Below are 18692 nucleotides of genomic sequence, written 5' to 3'. Positions count from 1 at the left end.
TTTTGTACAAAAAAAGCCAATGCAACAAAAATTAGGAGGGAAGCAGAAAATTGGGAGAAAATCTTTACAACTAGTGTTGCTGATAAAGGCCTCATCTCTAAAATATACAGGGAACTGGGACAAATTTATAGCAATACAAGTCATTCCCTAATTGAGAAATGATCAAAGGATATGAACAGGCAGTTTTCAGAGGAAGAAATTAAAGATATCTATAGGCATATGAAAAAATGCTCAAAATCACTACTAACTAGAGAAATGAAAATCAAAACAACTCTTAGATACCACATCTCTCCTGTCAGATTGGCTAAAATAACAAAACAGGAAAATGATAAATGCTGGAGAGGATGTGGGAAAATTGGAACATTGTTACATTGCTGGTGGAGTTGTGAACTGATCCAGCCATTTTGGAGAGCAATTTGGAACTATGCCCAAAAGGCTATAAAAGTGTTCATACCCTTTGACCCAGCAGTACCACTTCTAGGGTTGTATCCCAAAGAGATCACACAAGTGGGAAAAGGACCCATATGTACAAAAATATTTATAACAGCTCTTTTTGTGGTAGCTAAGAATTGGAAATCAAAGGGATGTCCATCAATTGGGGAATGGCTGAACAAGCTGTGGTATATGAAGGTAATGGAATACTACTGTGCTATAAGAAATGGGGATGATAAGAACTTCATAACAACCTGGAAAAACCCACACGACATAATGCTGAGTGAGCAGAGCAGAGCCAGGAGAACATTATATGGATTCTGTGAGGACTAACCCTGACAGACTTTGCTCATCTCAGCAACACAAGGTGCAAAGATAACTCCAAAGGACTCACGATGGAGAATGCTGTCTACATCCAGAGAAAGTACTATGAAGTATGAATGTGGATTGAGGCACACTTCATGCTCGCCTTCTCCCCCTCACCTTTTTTTCTTTTTCTCTCCTTTGTTTTTGTTTTTGGGTTGTTTTTTGTTGTTATTGTTCTTTTTTTTTTTTTTTTGGTTCTGTTTATTCTTTCTCATGATTCATTCCATTGGTCATATTTCTTCTCCACAATTTGACGAGTGTGTAAATTAATTCAATGCGAAGTTATACTTGGAAGTTATATGGGATTCCATGCCGTCTTGGGGAAGGAGGCATGGAGGGAGGGAAGAAAATCTGGAACTCAAAATTATGTAGAACTGAGTGTTGTAAACTAAAAATAAAAAGAAGCAAAAAAAAAAAGATAATTTTATTTCCTCATTGCCCATACTTTGTCTTCTCTTATTGCTATTGCTAGCATTTCTAATGCTTCGTTTGGTTTGTTTCTTTGTTTGTTTAATAGAGGCAATCGGGGTTAAGCGACTTGCCTAGAGTCACACAGCTAGTAAGTATCTGGGGCTGGATTTGAACTCAGGTCCTCCTAACTCCAGTGGTGGTGCTCTATCCCTTACACCACCTAGTTGCCCCATTTCTAATATAAATTTGAAAATTTTTGGTGATCATGGACAACCTTGTTTCACTCCGTATCTTATTGAGAAGTCTTCTAGCTTATCCTCATTACAAATAATGTTTGCTGATGCTTCTAACTAGATGCACTTTATTATTTTAAGGAAAAATCCATTTATACCTGTGCTTTCAAGTGTTTTTAATAGGAAGGAGTATTGTTTTTATCAAAAACTTTTAATGCATCTTTTGATATAATCATTTACATTGTTTGTTACATTTGTTATTGATATAATCAGTTAAGTTAGTATTTTTCCTTATGTTAAACCATACCTGCATTCCTGTTATAAAGCTCACTTAGCCACAATGTATAATCTTTGTAATATATTGTTGTAGTTTCCTAGCTAGTATTTTATTTAGGATTTTTCCGTCCATTTTCGTTAATTAAATTGCTCCATAATTTTCTTTCTCTTTTTTTGATGCTCCTGGTTTAGAATATTTGTTTCATGAAGGGAGTTTGGTAGAACACCTTCTTTGCCTATTATTCCAAATAATGTATTTACTATTGGAATTAGTTGACTTTTAAATGTTAGATAGAATTCACTTGTAAATCCATCTGGTCTTGATGCTTTTTTCTTAGGAAGTTCATTTATGACCTGTTCAATTTCTTTTTCTGAAATAGGTTTATTTAGATATTTTATTTCCTTTTATCTTCACCTAGGCAGTTTCTATTTTTGTAAATATTCTTCCGTTTCATTTAAATTGTTAAATTTATTGACATATAATTGGGCAAGTTAACTCTTTACAATTACTTTGATTTCATTTTCATTAGTCATATATTCATTTTTAATACTAGTAATTTGGTTTTCTTCTCCCTTTTTAAAAATCATATCACCCAGTGATCTATCTATTTTGTTGGCTTTTTCATAAAATCAACTCCTAGTTTATTTATTCAATGGTTTTCTTACACTCAGTTGTGTTACTCTCACTTTTAATTTTTAAGATTTCCAATTTGGTGTTTGGGAATTTTAAATTTGCCCCTTTTTATTTTTTTTTTAAATTCTATATGCAATTTGCTGGTCTACTCTTTCCCTATTTTATTGACATTCACATTTAGAGATCTAAATTTTCCTCTGATTACTGCTTTTGCTGCTTCCCATAGGTTTTGATATGTTGTCTCATTATTATCATTCTTTTTAATGAAGTTAGTGTTTCTATGATTTCGTCTTTAACCCACTCATTCTTTAAAACTAGGTTGTTTAGTCTCCAATTATTTTTTTGGTGAGGCAATTTGGGTTAAGTGACTTGCCCAGGGTCATATAGCTAGTGTCAAGTGTCTGAAGCCAGATTTGAACTCAAGTCCTCCTGACTCCAGGGCTGGTGCTCTATCCACTGCACCACCTAGCTGCCCTCCAATTAATTTTTAATCTGCATTTCCATGGTCCTTTATTGAATCTAACTTTTATTGCATTGTGATTTGAAAAGTATGCATTTAATATTTCTGCTTTTCTGTATTTAAATGTAAAGTTTTTATGCCCTAATATGTGGTAAATTTTTGTAAAGTTGCTGATGAAAAGGTGTAATCTTTTCTATTCCCATTCAGTTTTCTCCAGATATCTATCATTTCTAAGATTCTATTTACTTCTGACATATTATTTATTTTTCGGCTAGTTTTGTATAATTCTGAGAGGGGATGGTTAAAGTCCCACATTGTTATAGTATTACTACCTATTTCTACCTGTAATTCATTTAACTTTTTCTTTAAAAATGTAGATTCTATATCATTTGGTGCATATAGGTTTAGTATTTATATTACTTCATTGTCTATGGTACATTTTATCATAATGTAGTTTCCCATTTATCTCTTTTAATTAAATCTACTTTAGCTTAAACTTTTTCTAAGATCATGTTTGCTACCCCTGATTTTTTTACATGAGTGGAAGCACGATAAATTCTGCTCCAGCCCTTTATTTGAACTCTCTGTATATCTATCATTTTCAAATGTGTTTCTTGTAAGCAACATATTGTCTGATTCTGATTTTAATCCATTCTGCCATCCGTTTCTGTTGTATGGATAAGTTCATTCCATTCACATTCAAAATTATAATTAGTAGTTGTGTATTTCCCTCCTTCCTATTTTTCCTTATTATTATCCGTCTTTCCACCTCTGTTTGCACTATCCCTCCTCACAAGTCTCTTTTACTTTTACCCACTACCTCCCTAATCTGCACCATTTTTCAGAATCCCTCCCTTATCCTCACCCATTACCACCCTATTCCTAAATCTATTCAACCCTCTAAAAGTGTTTCCTTATCTGCTCCCCCCACCCTCCTTCTTCTTGATCTAAAAGTCACTCCCTTTCTTGTCCCCAGCCCTCCTATTTCTTAATAACTTTAGAAGACTTTTATACCCTGCTAGTTGTATGTTATTCCCTCTTTAACCCAGTTCTAATGAGAATAACATTCCAGTACTACCAGCCCTCCACCCCTACCTGCTTGCATTGTAACAGTTCTTCCATTTGCACTTCATATGTATGAGGTGATTGCTCCATTTATTTCTCTTTGCCCTTTTTATTTTTTTGTGAGGCAGTTGGGGTCACATGACTTGCCCAGGGTCACAAAATGAGTAAGTGTCATGTCTGAGGCTAGATATGAACTCCTCCTAACTCCAGGGCTGGTGCTCTGTCCACTGAGCCACCTAGCACCCCTCCAATTTTATTTTTTAGTGTCATCCCATCATACTCAGCTCAATCTCAAGCCTTCAATCTATGTGTGCTCTTTCAAAGTACCCAATTAATGATAATTTTGTTAAGAGTACAGACTGTTATTGAGTCCCTTATAATTGATCTTTAATGTTTACCTTTATTTTTCCTGCATCTTATATATTTATTTTCCAGTGAATTTTGGTCTTTTTGTAACAAATAATTGAAATTCTTTAATTCACTAAATGTCTATTTTTGTTGTTGTTGTTCAGGATTATACTCAGTTTTGCCTGGTACATTGTGCTTGGTTTCAAACCCTGCTCCTTTGCTCTTTTACATGTAATGTTCCCAGGACTTCGTTCTGAATGTAGAAGATGCTAGATCTTATGTTATATCCAGTGTATTTAAAATGTTTTTTCTTGTTGCTTGTTTTATTTTCTCCCTAATCTGGCAACTTGGTCATAATATTCCCATGAGTTTTCATCTTAGTGTCTATTTCAGGTGGTGATCAGTGAATTTTTTTCTATTTCTATTTACCCTCTCATTTCAGAATTTCAGGACAATTTTCCTTAATAATTTTGTGTAATATAGTGTCAGCTTTTTTTTTATCATAACTTTCAGGTAGTCAAACAGTTCTTATATTGTCTCTCTTTGATCTTTTCTTCAAATCAGCTGTTTTTCTAATGAGATGTTTTATATTCTCTTCTATTTTTTCATTCTTTTGATTTTATTTTATGATTTCTTGGTGTCATTAGCTTTCCATTGGATCCCTTTCCAATTGATTTTTGTTTTTTTATTTTCTTGGTTTCTTCTTGGTTCTTATCTTCTCTTATTTTTTCATAATTTTGCCACTGCCTCTTTTATTTGATTTTTAAGGTCCTTTTTAAACTCTTCCAAGAACTCTTTTTGGGCTTGTGACCATTTGATATTTTTCTTTGAAATAGGAGTGCCTTTTTAAACTTTACTATCTTCTAAGTATGAAGCCAGATCTTCTCTCTCCCTATAGTAGCTAACCATGATTGGGTTCTTTCTCCTTTGCTTACTCATTTTTTTTAGTGGCTTATTATTATAGTCAGGTTCTAGTCCCTAAGTGTGGAGGATAATGCCTCAGGCTTTAAATTTTTATTATTTTTATTTTCTGAGCTCTATCTTAGGGCTTGACTTAAGCCATTCCTCTTCACCTCTGAGTCATGGCTAGGGCCCCCAGTCAAACTGTCACAACAAATGCTCTTGTTCCCTGTGATCCCTCGCAAGGTTCCAAAGTACAGCTCACTTTTCTGCCCTGGATCTGAAGGACTCTACTCTCCTACAAGGTCACTATCCCTCTGCTACCACACTCACTAGGCATATACTTGCTCCTCCTTGTTCACAGTTGCAGCCCAGACTGCATCTGGTCAATAAACCTGGGCCTGGCATCCAGTACAAGTGGAGCGTGCTTTAATATTCCCCTGCTCAGCTGTGTGACACCCTCACTATCCATGAAGTGAAAGTTGCTGAAACTGAGGCACCTGACACAGCTGTTGAATCAGCAGAGTATGCCTGCAGGTCTTTGCAGCTCATTCAGACCAAATATCTGGCTCATGAGGTTGGGTTTTTCCTAAAGTGCTCCCAAGTTATCTTAAGAGAACACCTACTTTACCCTGAATTTTCATTATTTCTGGCACTCAAAGTTCACTTTGAAACATTGTTTTACCTCATTTGGGGGAAAATTTAGGAGAGCCTGGTATTTCCTGTCTTAGTCTGTCATCTTCCCACAGCTGTAATTCTTAGTAGCTGATCGACTGTAAGTATAATTAATCATGATAATAAAAATGTTTTTGAGTGTCATTAACTGAGGATGAATAAAAAAGAAATAGAGCAGTGTAAAAAGAAATAATGGAGAGACAATATAGCCCCAAAGAATTGATTCTGGTGGTAAATGTCACCAAAAGGTTTTTAAAACCTAGTTTGGAGGCAAGCAAGAAATTAGAGGATAGTGAGAACCATGTTTAGTGGTGGATGGGATGGTGGTGATAAGGAAGGATACTTGTGAGAAAGGTTAAACAATGAAAATTTTGCTTGGCTTTAGTTTTCTCTTTGAAGAATGATGATCTTTGAACTGGGAAAGAGAGCCCCCAAATTGTCAACAGGAGACAAGCAGGAGCCAGCTGTTCTGAAAGAAGTGTATAATATTTTTGAATGCTTAGCCATTCTCACTTGTCCCTGACAGACTTTGGAAAACAGGGGAGGTGTCACAGGACTGGAAAAAGGGATGTGTGCCAAGTTTCAAAAAAGAGAGGGTGGATTCTGCCAAGCCTATGCCAGTGACTTTGAATTCTGCCACATTCCTTGATTACATTGGTAAATAAATAGGGAACAATTAGAAAAGGTTATTTTATTTTTTCTATAATGCTTTGTGGTATTTTTCATTTATGGAAAATAAACTTCTTTTCTATGCCCTCCAAATTTTACCTTCCTTCATGCCAAAGAAATATAGTTATGCAAAAATAGACATTATGGCTCTACTTGACAATTCCTAAAATATTCTTCTTTACTGGTCTCCATTTTCCCTGTTATGAGAAGCAGTAACGTTTTTTCAATTCTTCAGAGTTCAGCATCTATTTTTTTTAAATTTATGTACTTGTAGTCTTTGTGTATAATGTTCTGTTGACTCTACTTACTTCACATTGCATCAATTAATATATATCTTCAATGCTTCTCAGAATCCCTCATATTTGTAATTTCTTACTGTATAATAATAATCCATTGTATTCATATGACATTTTTTTTCTAGTCATTCTTTGTTTTTGAGAATTCAGTTTGTTTCCAGTTCTTTGCTGCCCCAACAAGTGTTCTTAAAAATGTTTTTGTGTATGAACTCATCTGTGGTTTGGTCTGGTTAGAAAGAAAAGATATGGCCACATGGTACAGTAAAAATAGCTTTGGATTTGGAGTCAGGAGGACCTGGGGTCAAGGTGCAGATCTACCATTTTACTCCTCTTTTGACCTTCAGCAAGTTATTTTCCCTCTCTGGGCCTCACTTCCACAATTCATAAGTTGAGAAAATTGGACTTTAAAGTCTCTTCCATCTCTACATAGATGGATTGGAAAGTAATGGTTGTTTAACACCCTTTTTAGCTGTAAAAAAATTTTCACTTAGTATTGTAGACAGGAGATATGAATACTCTATGCTCTGCTTTCGCTCCAGAATCTTTGAACACTTTGTGTTCATGTCAGATTACCACATTTTAAGAAGCACAAAGATTGGATGAAGAGAGGAAGGTGACTACATTAATGGTGAAGAGATCAGGCTGATTGTGGAAGGAACTGGGGATGTTCAGCTTGGAAGAGAATGGTTAGGGCCACAGGATGGCTATCTTCAACTCCTTCATTTTTGTTGTTTTATTTTCACAAGTAGAAAAGGAATTGGTTATACTACTGCTTGAGCTCAGGGGGCAGAAGTAGGAGCCAGGGGTGCCTATTGTAAAAGAACACATTTAAAATTGATATCATTCAATCCATTAACAACAATAAGGATTTATTAAGCACCTACTTAGTGCCAAGCACTGTGCTAAGTGCTGAGGATACAAAGTATGACAAAAATATCCCGTCCTCAGGAAGCCTATAGTCTAATTTTATTCACCAGGCATTGTTCTTAGTTACCAATAGATAAGACAATTCCTACCAGCAAGTACTTTACATTCAAACTTCATAAAAGAGCTATACCTGGATAAGCACAACTTTTTTTTTTTCTGTTTCAGGAATCACTGACATTCAAGGATGTGGCTGTGGAATTCACCTGAAAGGATTGGGTACAATTGAACTCACCTTGGCAAAAGTTGTATAGGGATGTGATGCTGGAGAACTACAGGAACTTGGTCTCTTTGGGTAAGGACATCTACCCCTTTGGAGTCTTGATATATACTATGGGGACTTTCATGATTTTAACCTCATTCTTTGGGATGCAAAAAGGAGATATTCCTAATCTTTTTTTAGCCAAAAGACACAGAACTTGTGCTATTTCCAGGAAAAAGTTCTTTCCTTAGTATGCTTGATATCTGACTCCTTAACTTGTTATCCTTGAGAATGTATCTTCCTCTCTCTTTTGCTTCAAATCCAAGATTTTATTTTTATTCCCAGTGTAGGTTTCATCATACACAATGTGTTCTCATTGTCTAAGCAGGGTAAGTCAAAGGAGGTATTTTTCCCCAAATGTAAATCTGTAACCCATACATAATATAAAATATTCTTCAGTGGTCCTTTGTAATATCTTCTTAGCGTGCCTACTTTTTCCCCAAAAGAGTTTGAACTAATTTTGTATCCTTTTACTAAGTTTTGTGGATGTTTTATTTCATGTCAGCTCTCTTTCTCTCCTCCCACCTGAAACAAACCCACCTTACCTCTCTTTCTCTCTGACCAACACATTTAACCCCTCTGTGGTTGAAAAAAAACTCAAACAAAATGAACTAACATAGCCAGTGCCCTTGATGGTATAAGATGCATTCTGCACCCTTATTCCCCCAACTTTCTACTAAGAGTTGGGAGGAGTATTTCATCTACCTGTCCTATGATGGAATTTTGTGATGACTGGCCCCAGCACTTTTTTATTTTCAATTAACAAGATTTGCAGTTTCCAAACCAGATGTGATATACCATTTGGAAAGAAAGGAAGCATCTTGGATGTCAGAGCCAGATATTCCAAGAAGCAGCTGTCCAGGTGACTACATAAAAACCAAGGATATAGTTCCTTGCAAAATATAGCTCTGTTGGTCATTTTATGTCAAACCTCTTGTAAAATATTGAATGAATTGCTCTTATTAAAGTTTCCCGGGCTTGTTGAGAAGAGCTGAGATTGTAAAACTTCATTTTTTAAGTTACTTTTTTATGCATCTCTTTACTCACATGTACCTCCACTCTCAAAGAACATTGTTTCCTCAGTTCAGGGTATTTCTCTTCTGTTCATTGAAGATTATATTAAGCATTTATTCTCCTGCCTCACTTATCATTCTTCCTTTTAAAATAAGTACATCACTTAAAATATTAACAGTATGCCCCTTTTTCTTCTGAGGCTCCTTCTGACATTTTCCTTTGTTTTTTATGGTTATGTTGCATTGCTGATGTTGCTTTTTAAAATATTTAATCATAACCTAATTTCCCTTTCTTTAATCTACATTTTATGTCATTCTGTTTTTACTTTTGCAGTTATATTTATAAAGGCACAATGATATGTTGATATGACAGCACTTATTTAGCCATAACGCTGTCATTGGACCTGCAGATTTTCATTATTTTACTACTTCACAAAAACCTGCTGTGACAATTTTAGAGAGTTTCTTGTTTTCTTTTAATAACATTTCAAAGATGGAGGCCTGGTAGTGGGACCATTGTGTCAAGGATATGAACAGTTTTGTTGCTTTAGCTTAAATTGCTAAATTGCTTCTCAGAAAAATGGCAACAGCTGTTTAACAGGTACCTATTTCACTATAAAATTGGTTATCATTTTAAAGGACCTTTCTTTCTCTGATAGCTATTAGGTGATACGTCCACATTATTTCATTGTTACTTTGATTACCAAAGTTTGAATAATGTTTCTGGTAACTATTAATAATTTCTCTAATGAAAAATACTTGTATGTCTTGATCTTTTACCTTTTTGGAATTAGATGTTCTGCTTACAAACTTAAATCAATTCCTTACAAATTGGATATGTTGAATTTTTAGCAGAAGTTTATGCTAACAATTATGTGATATAACCCCCTTTTCCCTCATATTTCTTTACTTTTCTTACTTCATATGTCTTCCTATCTCTCCTTCTCAATCCAAACTCATTGATTCTCCTTTTTTTTTTCTGTTCAGTGTTTTCCCATTCTATTTCCACCTCATGTGGAAGAGTTTATTCATCCCTCCAAGTAATTTCATCCTAAATCAATTCATTTACATATGTTCACTTTGAGTCACCATACTTTCATATAAGATAAACTGTGATCCTTAGTGAAAGACCAGTGAGACTAGTTGTGTTGGTAAACAAAATGGGCTCTTAGCACTCAGTTCAACCAAGTACCCTTGGTCTTTGTTTCTTGATTAGATTTGGGAGTCCTTGGTGACCTCCTTGCCTCAGGGGAGGGCCTAGTTTACATATGAATTTGAGTGACATGTTTGGGACATCAGAGGCTTTTAAGGTTTAAGTGGCCTCTTTGTGATGATTCTAGGTCACATGGGTGAGTGGCTGTGACAATTCTAGGTCATGTGGGTGAGTCTCATGTGTGACTCACCCTTGACCCTGAAAAAGATATAAAACCAGGGGTTGGCTTTTTCTTTTTTGGAGCTCTTACTCACAGCTGTGGTGGCGTGTGTGACTCCCTTGTTATGAGCTCCTGGGCTGAACCTAGATGTGGGTAACTATGAATTGTATTTAGTCTGTCTGTTGATGTTTGTAATTTGTTTGTATTTGTTCTGAAGTTCAGGGTGCTGGCTTTTTCCCCTGAACTAAGTGAATGGTGTTTGTATGCTGAATTAAAGCAAACTTGATAACCCTTTAACGTTGCTTTCCTTAGTAAAGGAGATCAAAAGAACCTGGGCTTTTGCGGCATGCTTGTAGCATTCTTGTTGTTGGGCTTGTGTTGGTTTTTCCACCCCCACAACAGCTGCTAGCCAGATTGTTGAAATACTAGCCTTCTCAAGTGTTACAGCAAGAGAGTTGCCATAAAATCTTTGAGCAACAAGGAACCTCAGGAAAGGAAAGAAAATGCAGGGTTAATCAGATCTTTATTCTTCCTTTCAGAGTGCAAAGAATTGACTTGTAAGAAATCTTATGAATGTAGTGAAGGTGAAAAGGCCTGGAGGCAGAAGACCCATCTTATTATACATCAAAAAATTGATACTGGAAAGAAATCTTGAGTGTAGTGAATGTCAAAAAGACCTTCTGGAAGAATCTAAATAGTACCTCACATCAGAGAATTCATACTATAGAGAAATCTTATACATATAATGGATGTGGAAACACTTTCTATCACAACTCAAATTTTATTCCACATAAAAGAATTCATACTAGAGTGATTATTTATTTTTATTCTTCAACACATTTCCACAAGATTTGAGTTCCAAATTTTCTCCCCATCTCTCCCCTCCCCTGCACCCCAAGATGGCATACATTCTGATTACGCTTTCCCCCAGTCCGCCCGTTGCCCTATCACTCCCCACTCCTACCCCCCTCCACCTCACTTTCTTATAGGGCAAGATAGGTTTCAATATCCCATTGCTTGTACATCTTATTTCCCCATTGTATGTAAAAACAATTTTAAACATTTGTTTTTAAAACTTTGAGTTCCAAATTTTCTCCCTTCTTCCCTCCCCACCCACCCTCATTGAAAAGGCAAGCAGTTCAATATAGATTATACATGTGAAGTTATGCAAAACACTTCCATAACAGTCATGTTGTTAAAGATTAACTGTATTCCCTCGATCCTATCCCACCCCCCATTCTTTTTATTTTCTCCTTTGACTCTGTCCTTTTTTAAAAGTGTTTGCTTCTGACTAACCCCTCCCCTGATCTGCCCTCCCTTCTATCATCCCCCTTCTTATCCACTTCCCCATACTGTCCCCCTACTGCTATTCCCTCCTTAAGCCAAATCTGATGGAAAGACTGTTGACTCATTCCCTTTCACCTCCTCCCTCTTCCTCTCCATTGTAAAAGCTTTTTCTTGCCTCTTTTATGTGAGATGATTTCCACCATTCTATCTTTCCCTTTCTCCTTCTTCCAATATATTCCTCTCTCACCCCTTAATTTTTTTTTAGATATCATCCCTTCATATTTAACTCACCCTGTGCCCTCTAACAACTTTCCAAGTAGGAATGCAGACAGTTCAACTTTAGTAAGTCCCTTATGATTTCTCTTTCTTGTTTACCTTTTCATGCTTCTCTTGATTCTTGTATTTAAAAGTCATATTTTCTATTCAGCTCTGGTCTTTTCGTCAAGAATGCTTGAAAGTCTTCTATTTCATTGCATGTCCATTTTTCCCCTGAAGTATTATACTCAGTTTTTCTGATTTTTGGTTTTAATCCAAGCTCCTTTAATCTCCAGAATATCATATTCCAAGCCCTCTAATCCCTTAATGTAGAAGCTGCTACATCTTTTGTTATCCTGATTATGTTTTCACAATACTCAAATTGTTTCTTTCTGACTGCTTGCAATATTTTCTCCTTTACCTGGGAACTCAGGAATGTGGCTACATTCCTGAATATTCCTAGGAGTTTTCCTTTTGGGATCTCTTTCAAGAGGTGATCAGTGTATTCTTTCAATTTCTATTTTTCCTTCTGGTTCTAGAATATCAGGGCAGTTTTTTCTTGTTAATTTCTTGGAAGATGATGTTTAGGCTCTTTTTTTGATCATGACTTTCAGGTAGTCCAATAATTTTAAAATTATCTCTCCTGGATCTATTTTCCATATCAGTGGTTTTTCCAATAAGATATTTCATATTGTCTTCTATTTTTCATTCTTTTGGTTCTGTTTTATAATTTCTTGATTTCTCATAAAGTTATTAGCTTCCATTTGCTCCATTCTAATTTTTAAGGAATTATTTTCTTCAGTGAGCTTTTAGACCTCCTTTTCCATTTGGCCAATTCTGTTTTTTCAGGCAACGCTTTTCCCCATTGGCTTTTTGGACCTCTTTTGCCATTTGAGTTAGTCTATTTTTTTAAGGTATTGTTTTCTTCAGTATTTTGGGGGTCTCTGTTAGCAAGCTGTTGACTCATTTTTCATGCTTTTCTTGCATCACTCTCATTTATCTTCCCAATTTTTACTGTACTTCTCTTACTTGATTTTCCAAATCCTTTTTGAGCTCTTCCATGGCCTGAGACCAATTCATATTTTTCTTGGAGGCTTTTGATGTAGGAGCTTTGACTTTGTTGTCTTCTTCTGCTTGTATGTTTTGATCTTCTTTGTCACCAAACTAAGATTCTATAGTCTGAGGGTTTTTTTATGCTGTTTGCTCATTTTCCCAGCCAAATACTTGACTTTCTAACTCTTTATTAAGGTAGGACTCTACTTTCAGTGTATAGTATGTCCTGTCCCAAACTTCAGGGGTTTTTGCACAGTTGTTTTCAGAGATACTTCTAGGGGCCTATAAATTTTCAGTTCTTCCAAGGTGGTATGATCAAAGGAGAGGCGTTACTCCTTCCTTGGCCTGTGTTCTGGTCTGTGAGTGGCCCCAAGCACTCTTTTCTGCCTTGGAACTGTGAGGAAGAGTCCCTCTCCACTGCAGCCACAAACTCTGTCACACCAGTTCTCCTCCTTGCCCCAGGACTGCCACCCAGGACTGTGACCCAGACCCAGACAGGACAAAGCAAGAGAATTCTTCCTCAGTGCCAGCAAAGAGATCCCTACCTCTGACCAGCCACTAGATCCCCTCACCATCTGTCAGCCTAGAGCTCCAGAAGCACAGGCTACCTTTGCTGCTGCTGCCACTGCTACCACCACCACCGTCGCCCTGGGGCTGGGGCCAGACAGTGCTCATCTCTCATCCAGGTCCAATAGAGTTTTCCCACTGATCTGCTTTGCTGTCTTTGGTGTTTGTGGATTGAGAAGTCTGGAAACTGCCAGAGCTGCCAGTGACTCAGTCGCCTGAGGCCTGCTGCAGCCTGCCTATGCTGGCACAGCCCATGCTGGACTGCACTCCACTCCAAGTCCAGTGTGATAGACTCTTCCTGTCAACTTTCCAGGCTGTCTTGGGCTAGAGATTTGTTTCACTCCCTGCAGCTCTAGAATTTGTTTAGAGTCATTTTTTACAGGTATTTGGAAAGGTTTGGGGGAGAGCTCAAGCACCAGAGGATTCGTACTAGAGAGATTCCTTATGAATGTAACTAATGTGGGAGCACTTTCAGTTTGAGGGCACTGAAAATATTCATACTGGAGAGAAATACCATGAATGTAGCGAATGTGTGAAGTCCTTTAGTATGAAGGTACAAGTTACAATGCATCAAGGGATTTGTACTGGAGAGAAACCTTATGAATGTAGTGAATATGGGAAGACCTTCAGGAAGAAGATACCTCTTACTGTGTATCAGAGAGTTCATACCGGAGGGAAACTTTTTGAATCTAAGGAATGCAGGAAGTCTTTCAAGTGCAACTCAGGGCTTATTCAACATGAGAGAAGTCATACTATAAAGAAATCTTTTGAATGTACTGTTTGTGGGAAGGCCTTCGCAAACAATTCAGTTCTTACTGGGCATCAGCAAATTCATAATGGAGAAATCACATTTGAATGTAATGTATACGGAAAGATCTTCTGCCTGGGTTCGGAAGTTACTCAACATCAAAGAACAAATAAAAGTGAGCACCCTGAACTTCAGAGAAAATACAATCAGAAATTACAAGGAGAAAGTATATAAACAGAGAAATAAACCAACAAACAGGGCTTCTAACTGTCTGACCATAGCAATACATACATAGTTATTAGAGAGAGAAGCATCAACACCTAGGTTTTTCAAAGCTGGGGGGCTCCTTAACAGCTACCCAGAGTCTTGTCTGGCTACAAAAACACTCTACCCATGAGTGATCCCCAAAGTAAAATGCTAACCTCAGAGTATATATACATTTTTTCAGGGTCAGAGGGCATCACAAGCCTTGTGACCCAGGCTCATGTGACTCAGACTCCCATGTGATTCAGGCAGGTCACATGGGCCTATTAACAAATGGGAAAGATCTCCCCATTTTCATTAACATAACAGAATGCCTTCTATAGGGGGTCAGAAGTTACTCAAACAGTATTCATCCTGCAGAAAAACTTTATGAATGTAATCTATATAGGCAGGATTTCCTCCTGAGGACAGTACTTGCTAGACATCAGAGAATTCATATTGGAGAAAAACATGATGAATGTAATGAATGTGGGAAGATTTTCAAACTGGGAGGTGGGGGTAGAGCAGACCTTACTCTGCAGGACAGAATTCATAATAGAGAAAATCCTTAGGCACATATTGAAGGAAGGAAGGTTTTCAAACTGAAGACATAGGGTAGAGCCAAGATTACAGAGTGAAGCCAGCATTTTTGCCTTACTCTCCCAACATACTTACTGTACAGTTGTAAAAAAAAAAAAGCCCACCAAATCAAATATAGAGTGGGGAAGTAAAGAATAAATCACAGTGAATCATTTTTGCAGACCAGGGCACCTTAGAAAAAGAGGTCTCTAGACACTGGGGTGTCAACTGGCCAGCAGTCCAGCACAAGGGACATAAACCCAGTAGTGGGGAACAGCCTAGCACTCTCGGAAATTAAGGGGACTACACAGTTGATCAGAAAGATTCCAGGAGTCTCCTGTGCTAGCACTAGGTCCAGGACTAGTCCTATTTGGCAGCTTCATCTCCCATTAGACCATTCTGATTTGCATTTCAAAGGTGGAGAGGAGCATTTGCAGTGGCAAAGGAGTATGACCCTTACCTTGGTAAAGGCCAGAGCAATGAGCAAGAGGGCAGTGACCCAATCCTTCCCTGCATCACACCATCTTGGAAACATTAAAAACTTACAGGCCTCCCTCTCCTCCACCACAGACCTAGTTTAGAAAGCAGCAGCACATCAAAATCTGAAGACTAAGTTAGCTATCCATATCATTCTCTTTCCCCTGCCCTCACCCAGTGGTGAGTAGAACCCAACTGTACCATAAAGTCTAAACTGAAAATATGCTAGTTAAATGGACAAATCAAAAAAGAACCTTACCATCAAAAGGTACTATGAGAGCATAAGATACAGACTTGGGAAAAGGTAATGACTTTTAAAAAGAAACAAGGCCCCCAAATACAACTGGACACAAACTCAACAAGGCTTCCTGGAAGAGCTCAAGAAAAAATCAAAACAACGTTTCTAATAATCGGTTGCAATACTAATTTAGATTAGAAAATCATTCCCACCTATTTATAGGCCATGTGACCTGCTTACGTCTCAGCAAGCCTAAGTGACATGTGGTGGGAGGAGCTTGCTGAGATGAAAATGAAAGTGTGTCAGGAGAGAGCAGTTAGAGCTGAGGGAGAGAGAGCAGACGTAGTGGCTGGGTTGTGATTGTTGATGGCAAGGTCCCAGCAGAGGCGTGGATGGCTTTGAGTTGGAGTGGTTCTCTACTGTGATATTGCGTATTGAATTCTTTGCTGCAATGATGAATTGGACTTATTGGTTTTGCGATCTGGTTCTCTGGCAAATGGTTTACTTCTTCTACCATCTATATGGAGAGTCTCTTATATTTTGTGATACAGAACCACACAGGCATTTTGACAATTATTGTCTATATTGTGATTATTGCCTTGCTAATACAAGAGTCTATGATGCAATCATTGTGGAGAGCAATTTAGAACCACGACCAAAATACTGTGCATACCCTTTGACCTAGCAGTACCACTTCTAGGTCTTTATCCCAAAGAGATCATAATGTTGGCAAGAGATGTGGGAAAAGGACCCCCATGTACAAAAATATTTAGAGCAGTTCTTTTTGTAGTGGCCAAGAATTGGAAATTGAGGGGATGCCCATCAATTAGGGAATGGCTGAATATGTTATGGTACATGAATGTAATGGGACCGTATTATTCCATAAGAAATGATGACCAGGCAGACTTCAGAACAACCTGAAAAGACTTACATGAACTGATGCTAAGCATTGTGAGCAGAACCAGAACATTGTTCACAGTAACATCAGTGTTGTACAATGATCATCTGTGAGTGACTTAACTCTTCTCAGAGATGCAAGGATCTAGGATAATTCCAAAAGACTCATGATGGAAAATGCTACCCACATCCAGAGAAAAAATATGAGTCTGGATGCAGATCAAAGCATACTATTTTCTCTCTTTTTTTGTTTCTTCTTTCTCATGGATTTTCCTTTTGTTTCTAATTGTTCTTCACAACGTGACTAATGTGGAAATGTTTAACATGGTTGTGCATGTATAACCTATATCAGATTGTACTCTGTCTTGGGGAGGGGTCAGGGAAGAGAGTGGGAGTAAATTTAGAACTCAAATTCTTATAGAAGTGAATGTTGGGAACTAAAAATAAATTTTAAAATAATTTAATGAGAAAAAAAAAGACTTGGTGACTTTCTTTTGTCAAGGTATTCAGAGACACTCTGTTTTTCCAGTACTAAGGCCTGGTGAGCAAGCTTTATCGTGAACTTGGCATAACCAGAATCCTTTGCTCTCAACCTCTGAACGATCTCACCCTCTGGTAAAATCACATAATCATTGTATTGTTTTAACAAACACCAGGTGTTCTCTGAGTTCAGATAAGTGTCAGACAAGTACCCATGCTCTGGTCATTAAGAACCTGTTATGAACCATCAGTTCTCTCTTCATTTTTTCTCATGAGTTGAAATCAAGTTCAGGCACTTACTAGCTGTGTGATTCTGGACAAGTCACTTCACCCTAGTTTCCTCATGTATAAAATGGGGTCTATAACAGCACCGGCTTCTCAGGGTTGTTGTGAGGACCAGATGAGATAATCATTGTAAAGTACTTAACAGTGCCTGGAACACGGGAAGCTCCAAGTAAATGTTGGCTCTTTTTCATCTAGTCCGTCTACCAAATGACTGGCATTCTCCATGGGCAGCTAAACGTTCTCACTATCTCTTGGTTTCCCTTGGGTCCGTCTCCTTGACAGAGGAAACAGACACAAGGTGGGCACGGTCTAGCTCCGCCTTCTTCCCTCGTCCGTAATCCTAGTTTCACAGACCCACACAGGTCCTGGCCCTTCTCAGATCCTCAATTTTTCCCCAACATCGCTTCCCTAAAACACAGCCCAGGCCACAGCAAAGTCTTTCACAGTCCCTCAGGTCCCCGCTGGTGGCTGGCTCCCTCTTGACCTCTCCTGCTGTCCCGGGTCCACTCGTGTCCTGCTATTCAGGCCTGGAAGTCCCCGAGGGCTAAGCAGTAGCTCCTGTCCTACAGTTCCAACTCGTGGTTTCCTTCCTTGGAGCCGCCGCTTCCGGTCCTGAGCGAGTCACTTCCGCCATGAAGATGGCGGCGCACAGGAAGCATTTTTTAAGAGCTGCGGCCTGTTAGAACTGGCTGCCGCAGTGGGAGAGACGCGAGGCGGACTAGACTGGGAGTAGCACCAGGGCCCCTCCAGGTCTGGGACTCCATGCCTGCTGACTCTCCGTGGGCTCCGGAGTTGGGAAGACCACGAACGAGCTGTGTGAGCGAAGGGGCGGGGCTCCAAGGCAGGAAGTGCCAGGAGGGGCGGGGCAGGCAGGGAGGCAGAAACGCCTTCCAGGCCGGGGGCAGAAGACGCCTCAAAATTCAGACTACGATTCCCAGAAGGCCGTGCGCTCTAAAGGGGCATTTTTGCAAGCTTAAGAGAGTGTGGCAAAGTCCCACCCTAGTCAGTTCCGCTCTGCCGTATCTCTGCTTTTTCGTAGACTATTAGTAGTCTTTCCGTTTTCTGTCCTGAGCGGCCTGTGACTGGGTAGGGGGGAGCGGAAAGCACGGCCAGATCGAGGCGGAAGCTGAGGGACCCTGGACCTGGTTCGGGAGCTCAGCGGCAACAGGAGCATTGCACGCCTGAGGAGGAAGGAACCCTCCGAGGGCATTACTATAGCTTGGAGGCAGCACATGCCCACACATGC

The 18692-nt window shown here is 38.5% G+C and overlaps 3 protein-coding genes across 3 annotated transcripts in view; 2 read left to right on the top strand and 1 right to left on the bottom strand.

Annotated features, from left to right (window-relative positions):
* The window catches only part of LOC118844120 (zinc finger protein 420-like), a 444485-nt gene that overhangs the window by 197032 nt on the left and 228761 nt on the right, over positions 1-18692 (bottom strand). The window lies entirely within an intron of this gene.
* Positions 13957-18062, top strand: LOC118842747 (zinc finger protein 345-like). The gene is made up of 3 exons (XM_036750112.1): positions 13957-14422; positions 14872-15003; positions 17866-18062. Exons 1-3 carry the CDS (start codon positions 13957-13959, stop codon positions 18060-18062), a joined length of 795 nt encoding a protein of 264 aa, XP_036606007.1.
* Positions 18191-18692, top strand: part of LOC118844122 (zinc finger protein 90 homolog) — a 29013-nt gene continuing 28511 nt past the window's right edge. The window contains exon 1 of the mRNA XM_036751958.1: positions 18191-18262. The gene's annotated coding sequence lies outside the window, so the exon portion shown is untranslated. The remainder of the gene's footprint in view (positions 18263-18692) is intronic.

This window comes from Trichosurus vulpecula, chromosome 3, assembly GCF_011100635.1.
Source record: "Trichosurus vulpecula isolate mTriVul1 chromosome 3, mTriVul1.pri, whole genome shotgun sequence".
NCBI lineage: Eukaryota > Metazoa > Chordata > Mammalia > Diprotodontia > Phalangeridae > Trichosurus > Trichosurus vulpecula.
The sequence above is the reverse complement of the archived record's forward strand: the minus strand, read 5'-3'. Positions and strand labels throughout refer to the sequence as shown.